We start from the raw sequence: 27,480 nt of genomic DNA, 5'->3' as shown, positions 1-27,480 counted from the left end.
GTTGGTTCCTCCTTCTGTGGCGCGTTAAAGTGAAGTTAAGGCATAATCTTTGTTTCCAATTTCTTTCTGTATTTACAGTTATGTGTGTTCGCTACAATAATTGACATGTATCTTAAACAGCACCACGTTGAAGTTAGACGGAAGCCGCCCTTCCGCCTGATGGAGCTTCTGGAAGAGTCTGCAGAGGAGCTGATTAAAGAGAACCAGGTAAATGTTCTGCTTGATTTGTGTTAAAATGTGTCTGCTGTTCTGTTTGTACATAAATATCTCTATTCTCTAAAGGTAAGTACATCTTGCCATTATGTGAAAAACCTCTTCAGTCTCCAGTTTTTAAGTTAACATTTAGATAAAGTACATTGGAATCTCATTTTACTGTATAATATTTATATATATTTTCAAACTTACTCAATTTCAATGTTTAATATTCTGATTCAAAATGGGTTTTTCAGGAAGATTGATAGTTTGAGCATGTAGAACCCAATTATTTAAATAGGTTTACTTCCTGTTGGGAACAAAGCAAACATTTAATAAACTGAGCTTCCTTACTTGTAGTCATACTTTGACCGTAACAAAATAAGAGTTCATATACATTCCCATATCGACACTGTAGCTAGTGTGCATATGATAATAATAATAATAATAATAATAATAATAATAAATGGGATTTATATAGCGCTTTTCTAGACCCAAAGACGCTTTACAATATGAGTCAGGTCGACAAACAAAACAAGAACAAAAACAAAACAAAAACAGAAAAGCAGTCAGGAGGATGTTGGTTCAGAGGGGGGAGGGGCGGGTTTAAGGATAAGCAGAGTTGAAGAGGTGGGTTTTGAGACGGGACTGGAACAGGGTGAGGGAATCAGACTCACGGAGGTCTTGGGGGAGGGAGTTCCAGAGCTTCAGGGCTGCCACAGAGAAGGCTCTGTCCCCGAAGCTCCGGAGTTTGGCCTTGGGGATTGAGAGCAAACCGGCTGAGGTGGATCTGAGGGACTGGGGTGGTTGGTAGAGGATGAGGAGGTCAGTGAGGTAGGGGGGGGGCCAGATGGTGGAGGGCTTTATAGGTGAGGACCAGGAGTTTGTAGTGATAATAAAGCCCTTTGAAGCTTACCCCATCCCCTCTGCTTAAAAAGAACATGTAAAATCAATGGCTACTTAAATACTAAATTCAAATAGCTCAACCCAGTCAGTCTTAGTAAATTCACAGAAAAGTTTACAGTACTGTATATGTTAACATTAATTTACATGTTTTGACAGAATGGAGGCAAAGATATAGTCGAAAAAGTACTATGCTGAGTGTCGTGAAGATCCATGTGCCCCATGAAGTTCAGCAAAAGAAGACGCCACACCTCCCAACGTGTCCATCTCCATCGAGGGATCGGCGGTGCTTGATGAGTGTAAATGTTTGGTGAATGCCTGCCTTCTGCTCACGGACATCATCCATGCAATGAACTTAAGTAACACATCAGAGTTAAAATACGATTCTGTCGTTTGCAAAAATTGAACTTGAAGGCCAGGGTGGTCGTACCGCGGTTCAGGTCTATACACATACAATGTAAATATTGTTAGAAATCCTTGAGCTATTACATTTTTGTTTGTTAATATTGGATTTTGTACTACAGGGTACTTTTTACATGTAATATTCAAACAGCATTTAGCTAATTATACTTTTACCTAAGTAACATTTTCATTACCAGACTTTCACTCGTAATAGAGTATTCTTACAGTGTGGTATGAATATTTTTACTTAAAGTGGACCCATCATGCTATATTTGAATAATATAGTGTAGGACCATACCTATATAAGGCATATTTATACTTTTTATTTTTCAAAATACCAAACAGATCATGCATTTTAAAAATTCCTCATTTCGCTCAATTTAACACTGTCTAATATTTATATATAGGGTGGAATGATTCTGTGAGAACAGCACCATCTACAGGCCTTGCATATGTACTATAGCTTCTCCAGCGCTTTCGAACGGCAATGTCCGTGGCTGTCTCCTCCTGATTGGTGGAGTTGGCCCAATAGCCGTAGCGCCACTTCTGTGACGTCATAGAAGTGTTCAAATCTGTATCAGATCTGTTGCTGCCCCTTTTTAAGAGATTTAGGTATGGAGGAAAATAGAGTGGGTTGTGTTTTCTGACACTTGGTGAGTTCCCTGGAACACCTAATTGTGTCCCACATATTCATGTATAAAAGACGTACAAAAGTGCATTTTGCATGATAGGTCACCTAAAAGGGCCGGATACTCCTTCGACCTCTGAGTGACAGTATATCAATGTGTTTCTGTGCATGCTTTGTTTAATTTAACTGATATATGTGCAGTATTTGTTAAAATAATTGTAAACTCTAGATTCATCATGGCTTGTATCAGACAACAGAAACAAAATAAATGTGTTGTTTAAAAGTGTCTACTGTTTCATGTTTTGTAGTAGCCTTAGTGTAAAATAGTTTTATTGAATAAGAATTACATTTGATGATACTTATATTTAAATATTACCTACATATTTATTAAATCAAAGATAAGAATAGCAATTAAAAACAACCTGAAAAGCCAAATATTTTTTAAGATGCAAATGTATTATACAAGTAAGTAAAATGTACTTACAAAAACTGAGTGTGATAGCAAAGTTTAATTAAGTGCCTTTATTAAGAGACACTTCTTAACTGTAAGTAGAAGCTGAGTCAAAATCACCATACGGTGCATTTGAGACTTCCCCATTTCTAAAATGAAAATCGGAGATTTTCCATTGAATTTAATATTCATTGTATTACATTATGCTGTTAGAAATGGATGCAGTTAAATTAACTGCAAGTACATGAAAACAGCTAAATGTATCCACCCTGTCATGGACAAAGTGCAAAGATTTAATACTGTGTAATTTTATAAAATGTACATTTTCAGAAAGCTATAGTCCCTTTCTCAACAATATATTTATATATATTTATACTAGCAAATGAGAGTGTCACTCCCAAGATGCCAGCGCGTCTCGTTCTGTGTCCGTATATTGTCTGTATGATTGAGTGATTACATCTAAATTGTTTGGCGGACACTTTTCAATTTTTCAACTGCTACATCTCAAATCCTAATCGTAAATGTAGCAGTGTGACTTACTGGCGGAAATACCGGCTACTTGGACTATTGGAGCCTGTTCAACTCGGCAACCGGACCATCGCAACATCGTTGATCTTGATGGGTCCAATTCTTTTTCTCATCCTAAACGGAAGTTCCTGGCTTTTTTTTAAAAATTGTGCACTGATCTGTATCTGACTGTGTTACGATCCCTACTCATCCAGTTTTTTTACTTTTAAACCAGCGATGCATCGGGTCGGGCTTCCTGTTTACATGTGACGTCACGACACGCATCGTCCCCCGCTGATCGGGTGGTTGAAAAATCCCGGAACGGATTTATATGGGATTGACCCTGATTTTGTTCTGCACTAACTTGTCCTGTGGCGTGGAGCTCAAGAGTCTGCTGTTTTGGTCGGGTTCTCCACGTTTCGCAGGATTTTAATTATGTCACTGCTTTTGGCTGTCCTATCCCTTTTAATTTGGAGCAGCACTGGGGGAAGTCCCCACGGGACCGGAATATCCCGTCCATTTCTCCCAACCCCGGTTTTACCAGGCCAGGGAACGTGCTCCTCTTGCAGTCCGCTGGGCACGATGTTGAGCCCCCTCTCCCTCTCTCCCGCATCTGTCAAGTGCGGATCTGTGGACTTGGCCCGTCTGATTAGCCTTATGGCTCTACAAGAAAACTTTATTATTTCTTCAAGCCATGTTCATGATTTTGTGTTAGGTTTAAACACTATGAGGGAGCCGTCAAAAAGTCCACCTAGGCCTGTCTATAGGTGTCTAATTGTACTCTTATTGCTGATTTCAGGAAATGTGCAACCTAACCCTGGACCAGAATCTTGTGTTAATTTTAACACCCCTTGCAGATTTTAAATCAAGGTCTGGTCTTGGTCTCATCCATTTGAATGTGCGCAGTTTGATTGCTAAAATGGATATGATTCGTATTTGGGCACATTCAACCGATGCTGATATAATAGTGATATCTGAAACTTGGCTAATCAAATCAATTTCAAGCAAGGATATTTGCATTGACGGCTATAATGTGTATAGGACTGATCGACCTAAAAAGGGTGGAGGTGTTGCAGTCTATGTTAAATCAAAGTTTCATGTAACAATTATTCTCTCTAAATCACTGACAAAACAATTTGAACTTTTGGCTCTTGACTTGGAAGTATCAAAAGCGCTCCATATTACTGTTGTTGGTTGCTACAGTCCACCTTCAGCTGATACTCAGAAATACACCCCTGCTTCTGTATTTGCAAATGACATCAGTGACCACTGTGTCATTGCCACGGTACGGTATACAAAACTCCCTAAGACAAAACCCCGTATCATAAAGCGTGATATGAAACATTTTGTAGAGCAGGGTTTTTTCCACGAACTGTTTCTATTTGATTGGGACAAAATCAATCTCATTGCAGATGTTGAAACTGCCTGGACATTATTTTATGATGGTTTTATTAAAATAGTTGATAGGCATGCCCTCTTAAGAAACTACAGAGTAAAAGGCAGAGACAATGCATGGTTCACATCAGATCTTTCTGATTTACTACACGAGCACAATGTGGCATGGTCAAAAGCCAGGAGTACAGGTCTTGAGTCACATTGGCTGCTCTTCAGGCAGCTGCGAAATGCATTTACCGTTAAAATCTGAAATGCCAAAGCGGATCATCTCCTAACTGAAACTTCAGACAACCTAAATAATCCCCTTAAATTCTGGAAAACTATTAAATCATTAGCTGGAAACAAAAATGTTATAGAGCTTCCACATTGCATTGTGAAGGAGGACTCTGTTCAAATCTCTGATAAGGCAGAAATGCTTGGTTGTTTTAATGAACATTTTATTGCTTCTGGTTCACTGTTTACCTCGCAGAACATAGCTCAAGGAGCCACTGATCGCTCTGACGGTGGTATCTGGGAGGGTGAACCGTTTAATTTTATTCCAGTAACAGTCTCAGAGGTGCATAAAGCCCTGAAAAGTTTGGAACCAAGAAAATCAGCAGGTCCTGACAAACTGGAGCCGTACTTTTTAAAGTTAGCAGCTGATTTTATAGCTTTGCCCTCGGCTTATCTTTTTAATATGTCCTTGGAGACAAACGAAATGTTCCTTATTTGGAAATCTGCTTTTGTTCTCCCACTGTTAAAAGGGGGTGACCCCACTCACCTAAACAACTACAGACCCATCTCCAAATTATGTGTTTTAAATAAAGTACTGGAATCACTGGTCAATTTCCAACTGAAAGAGTTTTTATCAATAAATAATATTTTATCTGAGTTTCAATCTGGTTTTAGGAAAAAGCACAGCACTACAACAGCTGCCTTAAAAGTAGTAAATGATCTTATTTACTTCTTAGACAATAGAGAGCACTTTTTATTGACTTGTCAAAGGCTTTTGACACAGTGGATCATGCCTTACTGTTACAAAGACTTGTTAGTATCGGTCTTTCAGGTAAGGCTGTCTGTTGGTTCAAGAATTATCTTTCATGCAGATCAGTGTGGGCAGAAGGCTTAACTTCAACATCTCTTCTGGTACCCAAGGGTGTGCCACAGGGATCTGTTTTAGGACCATTGTTATTTATTATTTACATGAACAGTCTTAATAACAATGTTTTGAATGCAAATTTGCATTTTTATGCTGATGATACAGTTATTTATTGTTCTGCGTCCACCCCGAAGCAGGCTCTTTGTCAGCTCCAGAATGCTTTTAACATTGTACAATCCAACATGTGTGATTTTAAACTTGTTTTAAATGCTGCCAAAACAAAGCTAATGATGTTCTCGAAAGCAAAAGCCAAGGTCTTGAACCTTCCTCCTATCACCACCTTGCAGGGGACGGAGGTTGAATCTGTGTTGCAGTATAAGCATCTTGGAATTATAATTGACAATTCGCTCTCTTTTAAACCACACATTGTGGAACTCTTGAAAAAATTAAGAATAAAATTAGGTTTTTTCTTTAGAAACAAGTCTTGTTTTTCCCATGAGGCCAAAAAGAGACTAGTGTCTTCAACCTTTCTGTCTGTGCTGGATTATGGAGATGTGGTTTATATGAATGCATCTTCTCAGTGCCTTCACTCGCTGGACACCGTCTACCACGGTGCACTGAGATTCATCACAAACCTCAGATCCTTGACGCACCACTGCAATCTATACACTCGTGTTGGATGGTCTTCCCTGACCACGCGTAGACTGAAACATTGGCACATCCTTATATATAAGGCTATTCTTGGTGCTCTTCCCCCATATTTAAGGATGTATATAAATAAAAAATGCACTGGATCCTATCGGCTTCGCTCAGATAACTTTTTCCTTTTAACTGTACCAAAGGTCCGTTCTGAACTTGAGCGTTCAGTTACGCTGCCCCTCAAGCTTGGAACCTGCTTCAAACTGAGCTGAAACTCAGAGAGCTGGTCTCATTTGAAACACTCAAAGCAACTTTAACTGACCTCAAAGCAGGCCGCTGTGTCTGTAAATCAGAGGTGGGAGTAACTCCTACATGTGCAAGTCATGATCAATTCTCAAGTCTTGACCTACAAGTATCAAGCAAGTCCCAAGTCACTGTGGTGAGAGTCAAGCAAGTCAAGTCAAGTCATTGCTCAGGTCAAGCAAGTCAAGTCAAGTCATATGAAATTCTGATGAATAAGCCCAGTTTCCGCATTTAAATCAGTTAAAAGACAGTGGTTATGAAAATGGATTCAACCCACACTATGATTTTCATTACATACACAGTTAATAATTTGAAATCTAATTTAGGCCGATGACAATCATATTAGATTCATATTAACCCCAGAACTGTAGACAATATAGCTAGGACTCAAAAGGTCTGTTCAAAAAGGCAGAATTCCAGGTAAGAAAATCATATATGGCATTTGCCATTACACATATTTAATTTAAATTTCTGTTAACACTAGAACCGCCAACAGCCCTACATAGATATCATTTTCAAACCATTTAATTTGTTCCTCTTCATAATTTCCTTATAAACTAAGCAGGACAATTTAAAACTCACTTAATTGGGTTAATTTAGAAATGGCTTCAGTGTATCATAATAACAGATCAAAAAGTTCAGATTCATTTTACAATAAATCAAGGAATGATGCACTTTGACAAACAAAAACAACATAATTAAAACATTTAAACAAACTACTAAAAGTAGATGAACTACATTATTCAAAAGTTTCCAGTAACTTCTGATAATAACACAGGGGAAATAAACGAGGCATCTCTTTTCCTCTCTCTCTCTCTCTCTCCTGACAGCCCGTCAGTATCAGGGTTAGTCAAAATGAATCCCTTGGCGGTTCTAGTGTTCATTTACCCCGTGTTGTCTTCTCTTTGCTTAATCGATTTGAAACCAAGTCTAACGTAGCTTAAACTTAACGTTAGCATTCTAGCTAACACAACACAGTCACGTAGCCTACCTTTCTCTGTGTTTTTTTTTTGTAGTGACGAATGAAGTTGGATGTTGTGGTGGTCCTGTCACTGATCTTTATGCTGCAGACCTTGCATACCGCTGTTCTCTTCTTATTAGCGTCATCGACAAAATAATCCTTGAATCCAAACTTAACTATTTTTGGAGTAAAGCTAGCCGCTGCCATGTTAACTGACACTCCTGCCGTCTAGTGGGTTGCCAGGTTTGCGCGCATGGCGTTATAATCACGTTTTTCGAAAAAACTAAACGTAATATCCCACTACAAAAACAAACGTAACATTTTTATTTTAAACAGTCAAGTCCTTTCAAGTCATCGGTCTCAAGTCAATGAATACCAAGTCAAATTCAAGTCAAGTCTTTTATCAATGTTAGTCAAGCAAGTCTCAAGTCAAAAAATATGCGACTCGAGTCAAGTCATGTGACTCGAGTGGCCACCTCTGCTGTAAATGCTTTGGCTAAACTTGGTGTATGACTGTGTTGTGATTGTGTGTTTTTTAATTGTTTGTAACTGTAAAACTGTCTGAAACTGTGCTGTTACCATTATTGGGCCAGAATTCTCTTGAAAAAGAGATTTTTAATCTCAATGAGACCTATCCTGGTTAAATAAAGGTAAAATAAATACAAATTCATTCATTTCAGTTAATGGAACAAGTATTTGGATGATAATGAAACGATGGCAAACTATTTGTACCATGTCCACCCTGTCATGGCAGGCTTGCTGACAGGGTGGACAATGGTACAAATAGTTTGCCTTAATTTCATTTGTATCCAAATACTTTTTATATTATTTATGGAAGGCTTGCTGACAGGGTGGGCAATGACAGGGTGGACATTTTTGGCTAATATTAGAATTTAATGAGCACATGGTGGACCTTCAGTTCGCAACATGATTCAGTTAGCAAGGTGACTGTTTACTGTTTAACAAATATGTTTCGAATTTCTGAAAGTTTTTTTTATTAATTGATATTTCACTATAACAGAGTGGACATGTTAAGCTTGACTACATCCAACTACACACATAATATGATTAAAATGTTGAAATATAAGTTAAAAAACGTACTTTGCAACTAGCCAATGTCTCAGCCTCCATTGAGGAAAGACAACATGGTGGTAGTGATGTCACTGACAACATCAGAGGGTTTTTTATGGGGCAGTTATCCCTTAATGACAGGGTGGACAGCAAATGTCAGGGACATATTTTGAAAACAGAATATACATGGTCAAAATGACTCGTTTTATCAAATAACTCGTTGTGGACAATAAAACCATATACTTTTTTTTTGTATGTAGTATGATTTAACTTATTACACACACTAGTAGTTATAGCAGAGCAGTGTGTGGGACATGCCAAAATCACGTACATCTAATGAAAGAATAAGGTATAAAATGAAGGAAACACATTTCAAGAGACTTGAAATCATTGTACTGATATGTGTGTAAATGTTTGGTCTTTATAATAAGACCTCAGAGTTTCATTATTCTGCTACATGTTCATGATAACTGAGTGATTCTGATGGGGAGACCAAAGTTACTTTATTGTGATATTGACCCAGCTACTTGAAATATACGTTGTTAAATTTACTTAGGTTTTCTGAGTGCAATTTGTTACCTCAATTTTCCTAAGTAAATCTTACCCCCCGTTTTTTTCAGTGTAGAGTGTTTTAGCTCCATCTTCCAACAGGATATTCAAATGTTGTTTTAATTATTCAGACTACACTCACACCACTCACTCCCAGCAAATTACCTGTAGACTCAACTGCTCTACAGAAATGTTTACATTAGAAATCAGGCTGATGCTAGTTTGGTATTTGACCTAGATTAGTGGAGCTTACCTTAAATTACCCCTGTTGACATTTGAGTTCTCCTTTGATTCTCTACATGTATAAAGAGTTTTGATCACTCATTCAAACACCTGCTCACTGCCTCTTTAATTAATGTAGGGAAGATCAAAATAATGATTTGTTGGGTCCTTTGCTTTATTTTAGTGTTCAGGCTCACATTCATTCTAAATCTTAACCAAAATGGATTCTACCTTTGTTCTAGCTTAAGACAAATCCAATAAAGAAAATAATTAAATTAATTCCTCTTGCAACCAGTGAGCAGCTCATCAATGTGCATTAAATGTGACTGGAAAAGTAGAAAGCTATCACTGTTTCTGAAAGCCTTATTCATAAGCCAATGACTCTTTTTGACAGGCAAGCTGTGTTATTCCCTTGAGTATTCACCTCACAGTAAAACTGAAGTCAGTCAGCCACGAGGCAAAGAAAAGAGACAATCTTGATGAGAATATAAGAACTACCTTAGACTGCTACTGTCTGGATACGTGCTTAACAATTTGGAGACTTGCAGTAGGAGTTCAACAGTTCCTGAATTACCTTCCTGACATGAAGCTGGCAGTGAATGCCATTGTTAAGGTGCTACTTTGTTAGCTTATCCGTCTGTATTAGAGATAAACGTTTAAGAAGCACATAACGCAACTGTCCAACTGGAAAAACTCAAACCTTAAAGGTCCCATGTCATGGCCATTTCCACTGATCCTAATTCCATTGTTGAGGTCTATAGAATAGATTTACATTCTTCAACGTTCCAAAATCACATTGGTTTTCTCATACAGCATCTCTGTATAGTATGTGTATTCACTCTGTCCTACACGCCTTGTTGGAGCTCCTGCCCCCCCTCCCTATGAGCCCACTGTGCTCTGATTGGTCAGCTCGCCCACTCACACCCCAGAAGAAAAAAATGGAAAAATAAAAATCTCCAACGAGGCGTTCTGGGGCAGTGTAGACAGGTCTTTTCTGTGTTAGAGTTTTACTCGCTGCAGGGTGTACTTTGAGGGTTTGTGACTTTGCAGACCGTTTACATGCAGAAAAAGCTACGTAACACACACGGGGACGGGTAATAACCAGAAAAGTATATGATGGGACCTTTAATACCTTATTTTTGAAGAATTCTTACCAGGACTATCGCCAGCTTTTTTCAGAAATCTCATGTTATGAAAAGAGTGCAACTTAATGGCATTCAAGCAATCGTCAGTATCACACATTAGCACGGTATCTTGTTAGTGGTTGTGCTAGCTGTGTTTCTTGGACTGAATTTGTTCATAACCGCAAAAAAACGGTCCAACATCGGAAAAAGCTTACTTGGTCAAAACTGATGAAAGTGATTTGATATCAGATTTTATTGTTGTTTACTTTTGTTCATATTGTACACGTTGTTGCATATATCTTATTGCAATACTGTTGTGTCCCCTAAAACTAATAATTGTGATTGTTTACTGGATATCTCAAGAAAAAAAGACTTGAGACAGGCGCTTACGTTTCCGTGTGTTTAATTCCAAGAACACCACAGTCATCCAAAACAGTCCCTTTACACAGTCACATATCTGTAGCATAACCTTTCACCATTCCCTTACTGACTTTGATCTATTATTTGCACAGTATGTCTCCTAATTTATACATAGAGGTTTTATAATGACACTTCTTTGCTCTCTAAATCTGGGTTTGTTCCTGTTCTTGGAAACACAGCAGTGGTTTCTAAGTACACAATGTTGTAGGGGCTGCATGAGTGGACACCTCATGCAGACCCATATACACATGGTTACTCAGCACCACTCAATTCAAGATACACTGTAAGCCATACTATAATGCCTACCTGATTGCCCTAATGTAATCATGGGTTCATATTCTCTCTATGTCTCATTGCAGGAAAGCGGCTCCATCTATCTCCAGTTCACCTGCTCCACCGCCCTTCAGCTGGAGGTCATATTCGAGGTGCTTGAAGAGTACGACTGGACCTCCTTCTCTGTGGTGACCACCCGTCACCATGGCTACGAGGACTTCCTGGCCATGGTGGAGGGTATGACAGACGGTTCATTCATTGGCTGGGAAAAGAAGAGTGTGGTTATTCTTAACGTGACGGACGACCCTGGCGGAGCCCGAATTAAAAGACTGCTCAAAGACAACGAAGCCCAGGTGAGTCAAATGTCATTGCTGGACACAAGTATCAAAAGGGGAATCATATAATTACATTTTTCTAAAAGCTGCAATATTCCATTTTAAACCTGAGAAAACCACAATGCCTTTCCCTTATCTTGATAAGCTGTCTACCTTGAAATGACTTCCTCTGTAGCCGGAGGCTAAGTCACATCTGTGAAGGTTCCACAAGCATACAGAAGCAGATGGTGAACGCAGTCAATTTGTAGTTTAAAAAATACCTTGTTCTCCATTATCACTGTCACCTACTGATTTCACCTGCTAAGTTCACCTTGAAAGTCACAACTTGTTTAATGTGTTTCCATAAAAGAGGATGTGATACACTATCTAAAGTTGAAAGTCTCCTAACATTGTTCAAAGTACATTTTGTGGATATGTGTTCTACTCACTGTTTCTTGCAGAACAAAATGTCATTGTTCAAACATTATTCCATGCCAAATTATGAATATAGGTTTTTTGAACTCGCTAAAAGAACAGTAAAGTACTCTTTTGCATTTCCTGCTGTGTGCTGTAACAGAGAAATACATAATACAATGTCAGTTGGACTCCCAAAACTCATTGCCAGGTTAATCAACTTTGTCGTATCGATATAGTTGCAGTGCTGCATTTGCTGCTGAAAAATAATAGGTTACTTCTTCAGGCATTGCAGCCAGAGGAAAGGTTCTGAAGAAGGCAATAACATCTCACCATTCAAAATTGGCTTACAGTAAAAGCTTTATTTAGGGGAGGTTAACGGAGGACACAGTATTAATTTACGCTGGCGTCCTGGGGGACCACTTACACACCCACACACACTACCGCACACACCTGGGAGCTTTGCACTGTTGCAGCACAGGCACGCGGCATATTGTTTACAAACTGATGCATTATGTTGTATTTTAAAGAATTATAGGCCTCTGTCATAGTTACACAATGTTTTTTTACACAGTGATGGCATATTGATCATAACTTTTTTCTTTTTTAGACGTCTCCAAAATCACTGTATGGCAACACATATTTCCATATGTTTAGTCTGGTTATTTGAAATTAATATTTGATGTATGATCTTTTAATTGTATTCAGTGATGCTTTATAGCACAATATATACATATCCTATGTATTCAAACGTTTTGTATCATTACGGTGTTAAGCTTGATTGCTGGCAACCCAGGTTATTTATAGATTTAAATATAATTTTAATTAACCATTTCTGGCTAAGATAAATGACATAATACACTTGCAATTACATATTAACTTGACAAGGTATGGCAAGAAAGAAAAGCAACACAACCGAACCACGCTCAGGTGTTCCCAGTCGCTCTGATGATCACCTGCAGTGAGTGCACACACAGGTGAATCACATCACACAAGATGACACTGCTAGGATCCTCAGATTTTTTCTTTGGACATGATTGCTGTGAAACATAAAAGCTGCAGACAAACAACCTGCTTCAGAAGAAATGAACATTATCAGCAGAATGGACATCATCAGAGGTGATAGGTACGAAAGAGTTTCTGGGTTTCGCAGGATCTTTGTGCAAGAGCAATATGTCCTTTCTCTTTTCACTATTGTATACGTGTAAATGACCTTTGTCACAATAAAGTCCATGAAAGGGAGAAAGGAAGAAAGAAAAGGAGAATGGACCAAAAGAAAAAGGGCTGGATTGAACATGATGTAACGTAATGAAAGTGATATGAAATGTTGAATCGGGAGGGAGTGAACTCAATATGTGCTGGGCTTTAGATGTGGAGAAATGTACATTTAGATGTATTTTTTCATGAAGATGTTATAGCGGATGGGGTTATGCATTTGTTTGCCGTGACGGCTGCATTGCATTGCATTTTAGTGGGACAGTAGGAGGGCTTTGTCATAGTGCTTTCTCATTTATTGACATGACTTACTGTGATACTGAATGAAACCATCAGCTGTACGTTAGTAGAAATAAGCAAATATTGTCATGATAACGCACAGGTTGTGATCGTGGTGGAAATCACTTCTTCTTAAAATTAGCATATTAGCATTGATATTGTGAGTATGCTAGTGTAATGTTGTGGTTAGCATGCTCAAGTTAGCATTTTGCTCAATAGTCCATGGCTGCAGACTCCGAGGGGCCAATAAGTGTGCGCTGAAACTTGCACACTAATGTAGCTTTTCTTTGCAAATGGACCAGATTGCAGTCCATCTCCCAAAGAGCAGCACTAACTGCCAACCAGCAGTTACAGTAAAATGAGAAAGGAGAATTGGTGGCATCTATAAAAGGTGTCCACTCAAATTCATTTATTTTTGAATTCAGTGACAGGATGCAATGACAGTTGTGTCATGAAAAATAGATTAATGAAGCTCCCCTACTTGTCACTTTTCAAAGTGCATTAAGAAAAAAATGAGGAAAGAATTGATGAAAAATATGGTTAGGATAGAACAAACAAAATACATACTCACTCTCGCTCTTTTCCAAAAGCTCTTGGCTTACGTTATCCTTTTCCAATCTCCTAATTGCCCATGGCAGGTTTGGATGGAGGTGGCACTTTGTCTAGAACCCCCTGACAAAACCTCCAGCTTCAGTTGACTCACTCGTAACAACTGACAAATTGGCCGTAAGCACATACTCTGCCACATGGATAATTGCAATCAGGTGCAAAAAACAAAAAAGGTAGACTGCACTCAGTTGCAAGACTTTATTGCGCTTGGATATCAGTTGCAATTGCAAGTTGCAATTTCTTTTTTTAACCGGACATAGACAAGGCAGATACAGGGTCAAATGATTCACAACTCATGGTGCAATCAGCGTCCACAATCTACAAAGTTTTAAATTAGGTTGCATTTTAATGATGTTGAAGTTAAATGTAATCGCAATGCCATTAATATTTTAATGGAAAGTAAAGAAGGACTACAAATCTTTCTTTAAAGCTGATATTTCTGCCTCTGGATTCAAAGGTTGTTTTACATTTCAAGCATGCTGTGGCCTTACAGATTTCATATTTTTAAACACAATGATTATTCATAAAAGTCCAACATGAACAAGAAATGTCAGGTGGTTCTCCAAACTACCTTAACATGCTGGTGTGCTTGCTGAACTATAATTAAATGTCCACCTCTAAAAAGGTCCACTTCCACAGCAACAACCGTAAAGAATGGAAAGTCACGCACAGGGAAACTTTCTGGAAATTCTCCAGGAACGTGTTTTTTATTTATTTACACTGAACAAAAATGTAAATGCAACACTTTTGTTTTTGCTCCCATTTTTCACGAGATGAACTCAAAGATCTAAAACATTTTCTATATACACAAAATAACCATTTCTCTCAAATATTGTTCACAAATCTGAACAAATCTGTGACAGTGAGCACTTCTCCTTTGCCGAGATAATCCATCCCACCTCACAGGTGTGGCATATCAAGATGCTGATTAGACAGCATGATTATTGCACAGGTGTGCCTTAGGCTGGCCACAATAAAAGGCCACTCTGAAACATGCAGTTTTGCTTTATTGGGGGGGTCTTGGGGGCTCCGAAAAAAAACCTAGGGTTAAACCCTAACCCTAACCCTAACATGCCACCCATTGAGCATGTTTGGGATGCTCTGGATCGGCGTATAAGACAGCGTGTTCCAGTTCCTCAGGGTCTGGGGGGGTCCGAAAACCAGTCAGTATCTGGTGTGACCACCATTTGCCTCACGTAGTGCAACACTTCTCCTTTGCATAGAGTTGATCAGGTTGTTGATTGTGGCCTGTGGAATGTTGTTCCACTTTTCTTCAATGGCTGTGCGAAGTTGCTGGATATTGGCAGGAACTGGAACACGCTGTCGTATACGCCGATCCAGAGCATCCCAAACATGCTCAATGGGTGACATGTTAGGGTTAGGGTTTAACCCTAGGGTTTTCGGACCCCCCCAGACCCCCCCAATAAAGCAAAACTGCACGTTTCAGAGTGGCCTTTTATTGTGGCCAGCCTAAGGCACACCTGTGCAATAATCATGCTGCCTAATCAGCATCTTGATATGCCACACCTGTGAGATGGGATGGATTATCTCGGCAAAGGAGAAGTGCTCACTATCACATTTTTTTTCAGATTTGTGAAGAATAGAGAGAAATTGTTATTTTGTGTAAATAGAAAATGTTTTAGATATTTGAGTTCATCTCATGAAAAATGGGAGCAAAAACAAAAGTGTTGCATTTATATTTTTGTTCAGTGTATCTTTGTCACTGGAACTTTGCCATCTGGGTATTGTCTTCTTCAAATGGAGGGTCAGTATCATCCATCTAAATTTTGTATTTTTAACAAACGATATAGGAGAAAATGTCCTTGTAAAATATATTGTATTGAATCTGTGTTGGCCTTCCTGCCTTAAGCAGCAGTGTGCTTTGGGAGTAGCCTTACTAAGTGTATGCATATGTCTCATTTGCTTTATTTTCTCCTCCTCACTCTAGGATTATTGGGTTGCCTAGAAATTGATCTGAACGGCTACTGTACCATAAAGTACGGTTTAAAGTCAGAAGCAGAGATCAATGAAGTACACTCAAAAAAATAACTCTTTGAATGAACGTAATTAAATCATGGACAATATTTTCACATGATTAAATCACTTTCTTTCAAGATTAAGCAATTTGATTGGTCCAACTTAATTTACTTGGGTTGGTCCAATGTAATCTATTCGGATTGATACTACGTATTTATAAGGTTTGTTACCAACTTAATTTACCTGGGTTGGGTCAACGTAATTGCTTAAAGCTGAAAGAAAGCCATTTCATCATGTGGAAATACTGTACATGATTTAATCAAGTTAATTCAAAGAATAACTTTTGAGTGTTTACACCTTTAAAACGTTTAGAGTGAACAGCAACAGCAACAGAATTTCAACAGTCTACAGTCTAGTGAGCTTCAAGGGTGGAAACATAACACAAATGCGAGATGTTGAAATAAAATTGCATTTCACAAAATAGGCAAAGAGAAACAATGCTTTACTGGCAGATGCTTGAAAAAATAAAGTAATAAAGTTTCTTCCCGAATATTATATGAAATATAATTCGAGGATGCATTCGCGTCTCACGTCAATGCTGTCAGTCTAAGTATGCAGATTAGAGAACATGCAATAAAAAAAGCCCATTTAAGAACACCATCTCAACCAACAAGCAGACTGGGTTTCACTGTTATTAAATATAACAGTGAATATATATTTCACAAAATAGGAGATAAAAAATGCTTTACACTGACAGATGCTTGAAAAAACACAGTTTTTTCCCAAATATTAAAATGTTTCAACTTTAGGGTGAACAGTATAACAAACTTGAGTTTCAAGAGTAGACCAAATAAGGCAACATGGTAACATCTGCCTCCTCGCACAGCCCTCTGCTCAGTGAGGTCCACGTAACCATGCTACAGCCAACTTTGAATGCTTACTTTTATACTTCTTGCATATAATCAACATTTCTGTCTGAGGTGAGTCACCGAATCTCTGATGGCTGTGTGTTTGGAACATGAGGCGATCCCAAACAGTGACATTAGGCACGGGAAAGCAATGTTTTGAGGACTTGTACTTTTGTGGACAGTCTGTTTCCATCTAGCTCCATCATTATTTTCTGCAGTGCTTCAAATGTAAACTTCAGCTCTGGAGGGTAGCTCAAGTTACACGAGAGCAAACATCATCGCCACCGCAAAAGATACGTTTCCCAACTCATCTTCGACCCCCTCCAGAATGATCCCAACGTTCTGGGGGTCATCCCCAGGCTCTGCACTTTCGTGTCGAATGACAAACATTCTGAAGACCGTCTCTGCCATTGCCGTTTGACTGCTGTTGTTGATGCTCTGAAAAAACAAATAAGAAGGAGAGTGATTTTCACTGATGTGCATTACATCCCATTTCTATAATGTGTCATATTGAGCTTTATGTAGTTTGTGTTTTCCAAATTGAAAAGAAAGAAAGAAAGAACAAAAAACACTGTTTCCAAAAAGCATTAACACATCCAAAATCATCAAAATGTAAAGGCAACATTTCCCTAAGGGTTAGTTTTAGAGGAAACACAATCCATTCCAACTATGATCATCCTCCTCTTTGTGAAGATAACAAAGGTAAATCAACATACCATGTATTCCTTCACCAGCTTCTCTGGATCTTCGTTGAAGTAGACACAAAGACCTTTGAGGATGCATTCGAGTCTCACATATTCAATGCTGTCAGTCTAAGTATGCAGATCAGAGAAAATGCAATAAAAAAAGCCCATTAAGAACAACAAGCAGACTGGGTTTCACTGTTTCACAAATGTTTTCTTTAAAACCCTGAATGTAATATTGCACTTTAATTAAATGGGTTTAGTTTGAACAGATGATATACTATGCAATTTAAGCAATACATTTTTCTAAAAAAGGAAAACAATTAGTTGTTCATTTGAGGAGATCTGTCTTATTTTGAATATTTAAAATAGCTTTTTATTGACGAAATACTTTTGCTTAAAAAAGGTAATCTGTTTCCAATTACTCGATTAATCAATGGAATAATTGATAGAATACTCGATTACTAAAATAATTGATCGCTGCAGCCCTACAGTACACTCAGTGACCATTGGGGTAGGAACATCTGCCATTTCCATGAAAGACTGCTGTCAGGGACAGCTTTGTAGTGCGTTATTTTAGGCCTTCATAATAGTATGCCGCTCACTCTGATACACTGGGGGAATGGATGTGGTGCTAAGTGTCAAAAAAATATCGAAAACATAATGCTCCGGATGCTATGCTATTCACGGAACATCCTAGACTTTGTACAGCTCCTACAGTTTCTTTGTCACCTTTACATTGTTTTCATACCTTGGTTATGGAAAGCATGATGCTTTTGATCTTCTTCCCTTGAACTCCACCTTTCTTGGTATACACGTCGATCAGGCTTGTAGAGTGAATATCCAGCGAAGAGAAGAACTTGGATTGCAAATTAATTGTTTTGATTCTCTTAAATTCTGCATTCACCTACAACAAAAAAAACAACTCAGATTGGCTATTTTGATGTCACTGTTCACAGGTTTGATTTAGCAGTTCAGTCCGTTTAAGACGTGTAATTGCATAAATCATGTATTTACATTAGCAGATAAAAAGGCATAAAATACTTGAATGAATGTTAAATAAAGAATGCTGGAAATAACTGCATCTCTATTAGCCTATATGCTATGCAGAGACTGCCTCCTTCATTTCGTGAATTGCAGCTGATTTTTTAATATGGCAATTGGCAAAAGTTTGACATTTGACTTATACAACATTCCCAAGTTCTACATTTGACTCTTCGAGTGATGCTCTAGTTTCCAGCCTGCATGATCGGCCTGTAGGGAGGGATGGCCCTGCGTGTGTGTGCTGCATGTAGTAGCCGCGTGTGTAAACTGCCCCGCCCCCTCGCACAGAGACACTGGATTGGAAAGATCGAAAATACTCAAAATAATCATACGCAGACGCATTTTGCAGTCTCTTTGCGTATTAAAAACGGATTTGGCGAAACTAAAACTGCAATATAATGTTTGTGTAGCATAATACATATAACATGTTTTAAATGTCTCCAGTACCGATACAAAAACTGATAACATTGGAGCTTAACGGTACCAGAGTCTTTAATAATTAATTCCCGGGACTCCTTTGATTAATACAGGGGCTCTGTACCCATCCCTACTGAATTGTTACATTATCCTATATTACTCAAAGTTGAAGTGCCTGTTTTTGCCACTGACAGGCACACGTATTATTATTAAGTGCCTGACAACATTATTGCTGAAAATGCGTGGACATCAATATTTAAAATCGAGGAATATTAAGGAAATGTTGCCGATTTTCAGCCGGCTCTTTGTCACTGAAGTGCAGGCAGCATGTAAGTTACTGGCCCGGGGGTGCAGTGACACAGAGCCGAACATAACTATATGCTGAGCAGGGAGAGCTAGCGGAGAGACAGAGAGTGCAACTACCGACACTGGCAGAGCGGCACCCGTCACGTAACATTAACTGCAGAGCGAAAACCAAAGTGGCAGTCAGCTCCGCATGGTAGCTAGCTTGGCAGTTAATTTACGTAACACAGCCGAATAACGGCGCAACATTCCTTTGTAAAAGGGGCTGATATTACTGACATATAAGCGACTGGGGTAGCACACTTTTCGTTTAACTTTCTCAGGGTAATACTTCCGTCATTTAGTTTTCAATCCTGATATCCTATAACCATCTCTATAACTGGCAGTTACACAGAATAGCTAGTTAACGACGTTAGCTTTAGCATGTTCGTCGGCTCATTCGGCAAGTGAGATAAAAAATAACAAATTAACTATCAACGTTACCACAATTCGCTCATGGACTAGCAGTTGATGACATTTATTAACAGCTTCACAGTTAGATGACAATGTTTTCTGCTTACCTCCTCCAACTTTCGCTGGTGTTTCTTGTCTCAACAATCCTCTCTCGTGATGATGATGGTTAAGTTTACGGTTACGCCCAAATATCGCAAGTGCACACAGGATGCAGGGAAAAACCTTTCCCGCCAGATCGCGGTCAAAATAAAACAATGGCAGAGTCTGGCAGAGTTCTCTTAATACATCCATGGAAGTGTCCAAGAGCAGTCAAGAATGTAGCATGCCTTATTGTTCAAGCCGTGTTTGTTGTTTCACATCTTAACAACCGTGAACATTTAAAAGTAGATGAGGATTTTTGTCTCTATTAGTTGGTATCCAGTTTATTGGTGGTTATACCGCCACCTTCTGCTCTGGAGTGGGAATCATATGTACCCTAATCCCTTTGTCTCAGTTGATCTCAACATGAATGAATCTAATAAATGTGAAGTTGTTGCGATTCATGTAAACCATACATGTTTTCATCACGTTCATCTTGGAAACATTAAATTATTACGTTGAAAAAATACATGTTACATTTTATTTGATGTAACAGCCAGCCAAAGTCCTTTTTTTGAGTGTAGGAAGCCTGAGTGATGACATTTTAGAGCATCGTATGCATAAGTCGGTTATTGGATCAACAAAACTCTTTATTGTGGGCAATTGGAGAAAATGGCTGATCGGAGTACATTACTTCTGCATCACACCAGCACTGCCGTTTTAAACCTGTTTGGACAGTCAAATATTGTTCCTTTTCGATAGGTTAAGACATCCTCATTATACAGTGGCGAGCCGTGACTTTTATACCTAGGCCGTCTGACCCCCACCCCTTAAACCCGTAAAAAATAGTTATTACGTCTCAGCGGAATATCAATGAAATACCCTCTACCACACAAAACAACACCTGTAAATAACCCAATTTGTGTTCTTTTAAATTGAAAAGGATATTGCATTGTGTTTGTTACTTTCGTTGCAGTTGTGTGTCTTAAGTGTAATTTGGCATGCTTTTATTTTGAAGGGGAGTTTACGCTGTTGACAGGAAGTTGTTGTTGCTATGGAAACAAGAAAAGCTTCACAGCGGGCGGAACTTGTCATAAAGTCCGCGATAATAGTGGCGAAGTCACGCCCACTTACTTCCGCATCATGGGACCTTATAGAGAGGCGAAGTCCCGCCCATCTACTTCCGACCCATAGGACCCCGGAAGTGGAAAATTATACATTGAAGTCAATGGAGAGAGAAAAGTCATCTTTCGATCCCGTTTGAATTGTGCCACGAATGACACATATGATGTTTGTCAAATTAAAAGAACATTTTGCAAGTCAAAAAAATTAAAATGTGTCGTAAAACTGTGAAGTTACACATTTTTTTGTGTGAAACTGCTCAGTGAACTACAGGTCTCTGGTTTTGCACAATACGCGTCACCATCACAAAGATGGCCGCCACGTTAGCAAATTTCACCTGTTTTGAGGCGAAAAAGTATAAAACGAGGTGAAAATCACTACAAGGGCATGTTGAGAGCTGTACATAAACTAAAGGGGAGTTAGTCGGTTCTGTATGAGCCAGCATGCGGGACCGGCTTTACAAGGTTTCAGTGAGTAATATGAGTGCAATGTTTAAGGTTAATGTCAGCTAGCTAACATTAGCTAACAAGGTACACTAACGTGTTTTGTTTTAGCAACTAGTTTTCTCCTTAAGAACTTCGTGGTCTCTATGTATGCTGTGGATAACATTAGTGTTCACAAGAACAAGATACACTCCCGTGTTTTGTTTTAGTTGCTCTTCAGATTGAAGCGGCCAGTTTTATATCGACTATATTTGTGATCTCCTTTTTACATCTCGTTGTGTCATTTGAGTTTATTTGCTGTGTGTATATTCAAGGATTTTGGTTATCTTGTCAATTTGTTTGGTTATCTAGGCACAGCTGTGTGTGACTCCCTCTGGTACACTGGTATCTGTTTTCCTAATGTAGAGAGCATTGATTAATTAATAAACTACACACTGACTCTAGATCAGGGGTCGGCAACCTTTTTCATAAGAAGTGCCATTTAAAAAAAAAAATGTTTATCAGCGTGCCAACGATCGAGAATTATCAACAGGGGGGGGGTTGAGGAGCTTGACGCTCGTCAACTATCAGCCTCGCTGCGGAGAAGCAGTGTGTGGACATCATTTCAGCGCAACTTACATGATGTCAAATTTAACAAACACATTTAAACAATTGGTTTAAACGGCATAATAATAAGGGCGATCGTCCGTTCTGTGATTTTCCACAGCACAAATGTTATGATATTAGGTTCATGCAGAGTGAAATGAGGTCGCTGTCCCTTTAAGAGAGAGAGAGAGAGAGAGAGAGAGAGAGGGGGGGTGTGGCTTGTGCATGTGTGTTTGTGGATGGTAGAGCGACAGTGAGGGAACGTGTATGTTTCTGGAAGTGAAACGAGGCAGCAGAAAAACAGAGGTCTGTGATGTATTTTGTGAAACAGAAGAACAGCTAAATAAATGCAACGGCCTCCCAAGAAGAGCTCGCCTCTCTCCAGTCATTTAAGCTAAAGTTGGTTATTGAACCTGAAGCTTGTTGCTTCTGCCCTCCTCGACTACGGTCTGGGAGCCGACAGGAAAGTTCAACACACAGATGGCCAGTCCGCCCCTTTGTAGCATATTATTTCGATGAGAGATGAGCAGATCGCCACTGGGCTTTCAACTAAATACACAGCCACGCAAAAACTGCGGCATTTGTACAGCTCCTTATGGGTACTGCAATTAGTGAAGTGCTTTCCTCCGTGATGAAACGATCAGTTTTCTAGTATGTAAAGATGATTTCACATGACCAATGCAAAATATCACACTCAATACATGTGTGTCTCTGGGGGGTGCATTGTGCCCTTGATGTATATAAATAATATACCATAACCAAATACTATTACGTACAGTGGAAATCAGGTTGCCAGAGCAGGTCAGTCCAGTGTGCATGTTCCTCAGGGTCTCAGCAGTTACAGGTGAGGTAAAGAAAATAAAAGAGAAAAAGGTCAGTAACAACACTTTAAAGTAACAACACCGAATAATTATCTCTTTTAATAATTTTCTCTCAGTAATCACTCAACTACTGTCTTTCCAACAAACAGATTGACTCACTCTCACTATCATCACAATGAAACATGTCCAGCAGAATGTCATGCAAAGCTGCCTGCCTTCCTTCCTTCGACTCTCCCTGAACTGCCTGATATTTTAATGTTCAATGTTAACCATTTGTGCAGATAGCATTAAGTAGAAAAGATCGCTGATGCTAATGTGGGGTTAGCCTACCTCCCGCCCCCTTAGCACCTGGTGGAGGGGGCGATAGGCTACTCTTCAAATGTTTCACAAAATACTTACCATCATGACTACTCTTACTGTTTAACATTTTGGTTTACTTCATGTTAAGGCTAATACAAATGACATGGCTAAGTAATGTAATGTAATGCTAACTAACATGCTCGCTACTAGCTAGGTAGCTAACTTGACTATGTTCCATGCAAAACATGTATATTACCTGATATGTTTGGTCCAACGACTCCTGGTCCTTTCATCAGATGGGAAGCGATAGAACGAGCAAGTGGTATGATCACTTTTGTGATTACAACCTGGTACAAAGCACACAGGCATCTTGTAAAAGTGCATTTATTGGAGCAATCTCTTATATTTATTGGAGGGAATAAATCAGTCTTCTTCTTCTTTGCTTTAATTGCGAGATCTTCTTCTTCTTTGCTTCACAAGTCGTAACCAGTCTTGGACATCACTTACGCGACCCAGAATGCATTTGGGATTTGTAGTCTTTCTAGTTGCGTATTTTTCATAGTCTTATATTTCAACAGTTTTACGACAAACTGTGACTTTTTTTTACATGGAAATGATTGTTTAAGATTGACAAACATCATATGTATCATTCGTGGCACAATTCAAACGGGATCAAAAGATAAGTTTTCTCTCTCCATTGACTTCAATGTATAATTTTCCGCTTCCGGGGTCCCATGGAGGCTCCCGGAAGGGGAGGGACTTCGCCTCTCTATTCCGAAAAAATAATACATTGAAGTCAATGGAGAGAGAAAACTTATCTTTTGATCCCGTTTGAATTCTGCCATGAATTACACATATGTTGTTTGTCAATCTTAAAAAATAATTTCCATGTCAAAAAATTCAAAGTTTGTCTTAAAACTGTTGAAATATAAGACAATGAAAAATACGCAACTAGAAAGACTACAAATCCCAGAGTCGCGTAAGTGCTGTCATAACTGATGTATTCCCTCCAGATAGCTAAAAATACATTTACTTACTGTACTTACTTACTTTAACAAGATGCCTGTGTGCTTTGTACCAGGTTGTTATCATACCAGTAATAGTACCTCTTGCTCGTTCTCGAAGAGCAACTAAAACAAAACACGAGAGTGTACTTTGTTAGCTAATGTTAGCTAGCTGACATTAACGTTACACATTACACTCGTGTTACTCACCGAAACCTTGTAAAGCCGGTCCCGCATGCTGGCTCTTACGGAAACGACTAACTCCCCTTTTTCGTATGTACAGCTCTCAACATGCCCAGACTTGTAGTGATTTTCACCTCTTTTAATACTTTTCGCCTCATTCTGAAAGAAAGAGGTGAAATGTACCAACGTGACGGCCATCTGGGTGTTGGTGACGTGTGCAAGACCAGAGTTGTAGTTCATTGAGCGCTTCACACAAAGAAATGTGTAACTTCACAGTTTTACGACACATTTTAATTTTTTTGACTTGCAAAATTATCTTTTAAATTGACAAACATCATATGTGTAATTCGTGGCACAATTCAAACGGGATCGAAAGATAATCTTTCTCTCCGCATTGACTTCAATACATTATTTTTCCGATATAAGGTCCATGGAGGTCCACCGGAAGGGGAGGGACTTCGCCACTCTATAAAACCCACCCATTTAGAGGGAATATATGATTGGTCAATTGTACTGTCCTTTTACATTACTCTCTCGTTGAGTTACTACAGCTGGACCACCAATCAGCTCCTGTCTTCACCTCGCAGAGATGAGCTTCTTTCATTTAACCCTTCACATTCAAACAAACTGAGTAGGCAGATTCGAAGGATTTATTTATTTGGAAATGTTATTTTAAATAAAATTTAAATCAAGCTATTTTGTTAAAACTAATGAAACATATGACTAAGAAAATATATATTTTTAATATATTAAAAATATATATATATTTTTTAATGTTTTTAAATATGATTTTGTAGAATATCTTAGGCCCTCAGTGAGGGCCTAGAGGGCCCTGACGGCTCGCCACTGTCATTATACTGCGATAAATACGTAACTTATATAAATAACATAAAGTAAACTTTGCCTGTACAAGCACAGGGCCTTTCTCATTACACTAATTCCCCTCCTCGACTCCCCTCCTCGACTCCTATCCTCGTGTCTTAGTCCCGCCCACAGGAGATGCGAGCGGAGGAGTCGAGGAGGGTAACCGAGGAGAGAGGAGTGGAAGCACCAGGGCCAGGCGTTTAGAGAAATTAGAAATCCTCTTCTCTGAGCGGTCATTTTAAAGAGACGTCCATTAATGATGACAGGAGGCACAGCAGCCCTCTGTCTGATGGACAGATGTGTTCATGACGACTTATATTATTTACTTTTAATTAATTGACAGTGCGGTATAATGAGACAATAACAGGCTACAGCTGCGGACATATATCAGGTTCAGGTTATTTATTTGTACCCGTAGGTAGATTCTGTTTGCAGAGAAAAAGACACAAGGGTTCCATCCTGACACTAAAAACAAACACAAACAACAGACACATCTCTAATAAAGGACAAGTAAAAGTACAAGTATACCCTGCTCAACCAAATCTCAAAATATTTGAAAAACATTTTAAGAAGGAAAACACTAGTACAAACATGGACATTCAAAATTCACAATTAAATAAATAAATAAAAATAGGCATCTGTGTGACGCTCCTATGATGTGTTAATTTGTGCAATAGCTGCTGGGATAAAACTGTTTTTATACCTCTCCGTTCTACTCCTTGGGACGAGTAACCTCCGGCCCGAAGGAAGAAGCTTGAATTCTGAGTGCAGAGGGTGGGAGTCATCGTCTAATATGGAGCTGGATAACCGCTGTAACTGCCTGAGGTACAGGGTCTCCAGGTTTAGCTGTGGCTCACCAATCAATCTGCTGGACCACTTTATGATCTGACTCAGAGAGTTTCTGCTCTTTAAAGTCAGGTTACGAAACCATGACATTAGTGAAAAAGACAGAATTGACTCGATAAAAGCACGATAAAACATAATCATCATGGTTTTTTCAATGTTAAAATAGGACTATTTCCAAAGACAATAGAAACGCTGGTGTCCCCTTTTGCACACAGCTTCACAGTTTGGATCAGAGCTCAATTTTGAGTCAATAATTGTCCAGAGATATTTGTATGATTGCACAAATTCTACTTTCTGATTCTGGATTGTTAAGACTTCATGTATGTGGGGATGTCTTCTAAAATCAATGATCATGTCCTTGGTTTTGCTTATGTTCAGTTGTAGATAGGACTCCTCACACCACCTGATAAAGTCATCAATGACAGGGCCGTGGCTGGTCTCATTGTCCTGGAGCCTACTAACAATTACAGAGTCATCTGCATACTTTAAAATAGTCCTATTTTCCCACCTACTTTGACACATATTGGTGTAAAGTATCAATAATAGTGGTGAAAGGACACATCCTTGTGGGGAGCCAGTGGAGGAACTGACTTGATCAGATAAGGTCCCATTCAACCTCACTCTTTGTGTCCTATTGGTTAAAAAATCAAGAATCCAGCCCATAAGATTATTGCTTATTTCAAATTGTTCTAAAAGTCTGCCAATTAGAATATGAGGTTGAATTGTGTTAAAAGCAGAGGAAAAATCCACAAATAAAAGTCTAGCATGAGATCCAATTCCCTCCAAGTGTTTAAAAAGTAAGTCAGATAAGGTGACCGTGGCATCCTCCACTCCTCTGTGAGGCCTGTAAGCAAACTGCATGGGATCGAGTGCTTGCTCAGTCTTCCTTAAGATTTCTGCTCTGACTAGTTTTTTCAATGTCTTCATTAGAATTGATGTAAGTGCGACTGGTCTAAAATCATTAAGAGTTTTGGGGCCTCTGGATTTGGGAACAGGGACTACCACAGCATCCTTCCAAACCTTTGGCACATGCTGTGTCTGTATACATATTATATACACACACACACATATATATTTATATATATATTTATATAAATATATACAATTTCAGATTCAAACAAGTATGAGAGCACTCTCATAATAACGTAACACTATCAGAGACTGGATATATCCCCCCGTCTCTGGTCGCTACAATGGGGAATTTAAATTACGGGCCAAAAGTTTTATTTACAAGTATTAAAAGTAAGCATAGGACACCAAACCAACTGAGACCTGTCTGTCTGCTGCATACACACACACACACACACACACACACACACACACACACACACACACACACACACACACACACACACACACACACACACACACACACACACACACACACACACACACACACACACACACACACACACTGTACAACACGCAGCTACAGCTCCTAAAGCATAATAATATATATCAGGATACAGCCGTTGTGTATTTTATCATGTAAAGCACTAA

At 38.9% G+C, this 27,480-nt stretch overlaps 2 protein-coding genes across 3 annotated transcripts in view; one reads left to right on the top strand and one right to left on the bottom strand.

The window, feature by feature from the left end:
- grin2da (glutamate receptor, ionotropic, N-methyl D-aspartate 2D, a) overlaps nucleotides 1–27,480 on the top strand; it is a 237,886-nt gene that overhangs the window by 25,064 nt on the left and 185,342 nt on the right. The window contains exon 3 of the mRNA XM_079655556.1: nucleotides 11,205–11,471. Within this exon, the coding sequence (XP_079511682.1) occupies nucleotides 11,205–11,471 (267 nt within the window). The remainder of the gene's footprint in view (nucleotides 1–11,204; nucleotides 11,472–27,480) is intronic.
- LOC307022693 (uncharacterized protein) lies at nucleotides 15,629–23,539 on the bottom strand. 2 transcript variants are annotated; one of them, XM_079655560.1, is made up of 5 exons: nucleotides 23,340–23,539; nucleotides 22,739–22,792; nucleotides 18,269–18,424; nucleotides 17,551–17,646; nucleotides 15,629–17,272 (listed from the first exon to the last, which is right to left on the bottom strand). In XM_079655560.1, exons 2-5 carry the CDS (start codon nucleotides 22,778–22,780, stop codon nucleotides 17,093–17,095), a joined length of 474 nt encoding a protein of 157 aa, XP_079511686.1. In that variant the 5' UTR covers nucleotides 22,781–22,792; nucleotides 23,340–23,539; the 3' UTR covers nucleotides 15,629–17,092. The 2 variants fall into 2 exon arrangements, with proteins under 2 accessions (XP_079511686.1, XP_079511685.1); XM_079655559.1 differs by lacking the exon at nucleotides 23,340–23,539 and having other exon boundaries at nucleotides 22,739–23,333.

Source organism: Notothenia rossii (assembly GCF_949606895.1).
Source record: "Notothenia rossii genome assembly, chromosome: 10".
NCBI lineage: Eukaryota > Metazoa > Chordata > Actinopteri > Perciformes > Nototheniidae > Notothenia > Notothenia rossii.
Note: the sequence above shows the minus strand (reverse complement) of the source record. Positions and strands in the feature narration are given on the sequence as shown.

Excerpts from the sequence above, each read along its gene's own strand:
- LOC307022693 (XM_079655560.1), bottom strand. The coding sequence starts at position 22,780 with ATGCACACTGGACTGACCTGCTCTGGCAACCTGATTTCCACT. Across the intron at positions 18,425-22,738 it reads CTGGCAACCTGATTTCCACT|GTGAATGCAGAATTTAAGAG; the intron begins GTACGTAATAGT and ends TTTTTGTTGTAG. Across the intron at positions 17,273-17,550 it reads AGCTGGTGAAGGAATACATG|AGCATCAACAACAGCAGTCA; the intron begins GTATGTTGATTT and ends TTGTTTTTTCAG.